Source organism: Coptis chinensis, chromosome 2, assembly GCF_015680905.1.
Source record: "Coptis chinensis isolate HL-2020 chromosome 2, ASM1568090v1, whole genome shotgun sequence".
NCBI classification, from domain to species: Eukaryota; Viridiplantae; Streptophyta; class Magnoliopsida; order Ranunculales; family Ranunculaceae; genus Coptis; species Coptis chinensis.
The window spans coordinates 9545605-9547408 of NC_141457.1; the positions used below are offsets into that span (position 1 = coordinate 9545605).

The 1804-nt window shown below is 44.3% G+C and overlaps 1 protein-coding gene across 1 annotated transcript; it reads right to left on the reverse strand.

Annotated features, from left to right (window-relative positions):
- Positions 1–417: 417 nt before the first annotated feature.
- Positions 418–1299, reverse strand: LOC147514759 (uncharacterized). Its single transcript, XM_086592680.1, has one exon. The coding sequence runs from the start codon at positions 1297–1299 to the stop codon at positions 418–420; it is 882 nt and encodes a 293-aa protein (XP_086448806.1).
- Positions 1300–1804: the final 505 nt, after the last annotated feature.

The window sequence follows — 1804 nt, forward strand, 5'->3', positions numbered from 1 at the left end:
TAAGCCAATGAATCTACATGATGTATGTCATTTTAGGGCTTTAAGTGATAGAGATGCTATCAAATTATCGAGCAAGGCTATGTATCAAACTAAGATAAGCCGCCATACGCTCATCTCTTGCTTCAAAAGACCCACCAAACTGATTGGCAACAAGGTGAGAATCCGTGTATAACTGGAGCTTTCGCGCCCCCAGTGTCAAAGCTGTTCTTAAGGCACAAATGGCAGCCTCATATTCGGCTTCATTATTTGAAGCGGTGAAGCCAAGTCGCACAGATTTCTCAATCTTTTCTCAGCTGGGTTTAACAAAAACGCATCCAATTCCAGACCTAGATTTATTATGGGAGCCATCTGAGTAAACAATCCATAGGTTAATATGATTAGGAATTGCATTTTCATGTTGGTCTTCGTCGCCCCCAGTTATTGGCAGCAGAATGTCTTCCATACATTCTTCCTGCAGAATGTCTCGGCCATTCGGCAGGCAGAACAACGGCATTGTGTTATCAGTCGGTGCGCCATTGTTCTACCTGCTGAATGGCTTCCACAGTCTCCCTCATGTAACTCCTCCAGCACCTCTATAGCCAACCTCGGCCCGAGACATTTCAACAAAAGCCCGTTAAAGTTCTTTCGATACAACTCTCCTTCTATTAGAACGTACCTCCGAGAAGTTTGCTCCAATCTCCTTTTCTCCTTTTTATCTATTACCAAGTCCCCAGACAAAAGTCTCTTGATAGGCTTCATCCAACTCTCCTCTTCCTCCTCGGCTTGACATATCTTCGTCCCTTCCTCTTCCACTTCCTCGGTACTGGGTTTTTCCAATCGCTTTATCTTTATCACTCTCTCTTCAGATCCGGGTATTGCCGCGGCCACATATGCTAAGGCATCAGGATGTCTGTTCTCGCCACGACCTAGGTGCACGAACTTGATCTTTGTAAACCTGGTGGATCTCTTTTGCAATACTTTCAAATATTTTGCCATCAGCGGACATCGCGCTGAAAACCCCCCATTTGCCTGACACACTACCAAATTCGAGTCCGAATACACCGCCAGCTCTTTCACCCCTACATCCTCAGCCATTCTCATACCCGCTATCACCGCCTCATACTCTGCCTCATTATTGGATGCCGCGAATCCTAATTTCATGGTTAGCTCCATCCTGCTGTTCTCTGGTGTAACCAATACCACCCCTATCTCATTGCAGGCGTCTCTGGCTGACCCATCGGCGAATACTCTCCACCAATTTCTCTTGTCCCAGGGGTCCAAACAATCCTGCTCAATGGTTTTGTCCGGCTCCATGACCATCTCTTCCCCCCAGGTGAAACACGCACATCTTTGAGTCGCATCGCACTAGCATAAGAAGTTAAACTAATATTTTATCTCTGGAATATCATTTCAGCTCCTGGCTCAATTATGCATCAGCTGGACAACTTGGAGAGTTGTCTGACACCAGAGAGTCGCGCACGAGACATTTTGGGTCTCTCGCGAGACTGTTCTGGAGCATCAGCACTCTAAATTTATACAATCTCAGTCATTTTGGGACCGGATGTCTAATCTACACCTAATTCCTAAGCAGTGATTCTAGAATATTAAAGAGTCAATCCGGATTCTCACACGAGCAGCATAACCCTCCCCCTGAGGGGAGGGATTAGCTCATGGTCATTGAAGGAATAATTAAACTTGTTGTATACATTAAATAAATAAATGCAGGACAGGAATTAAACTTGAAAAGAAATGACTATTATTAAGAATAAATGACTTACAATATTTAAGCTGCTAAAATGAAAAGGACATAATTTAAGTGCTGAAA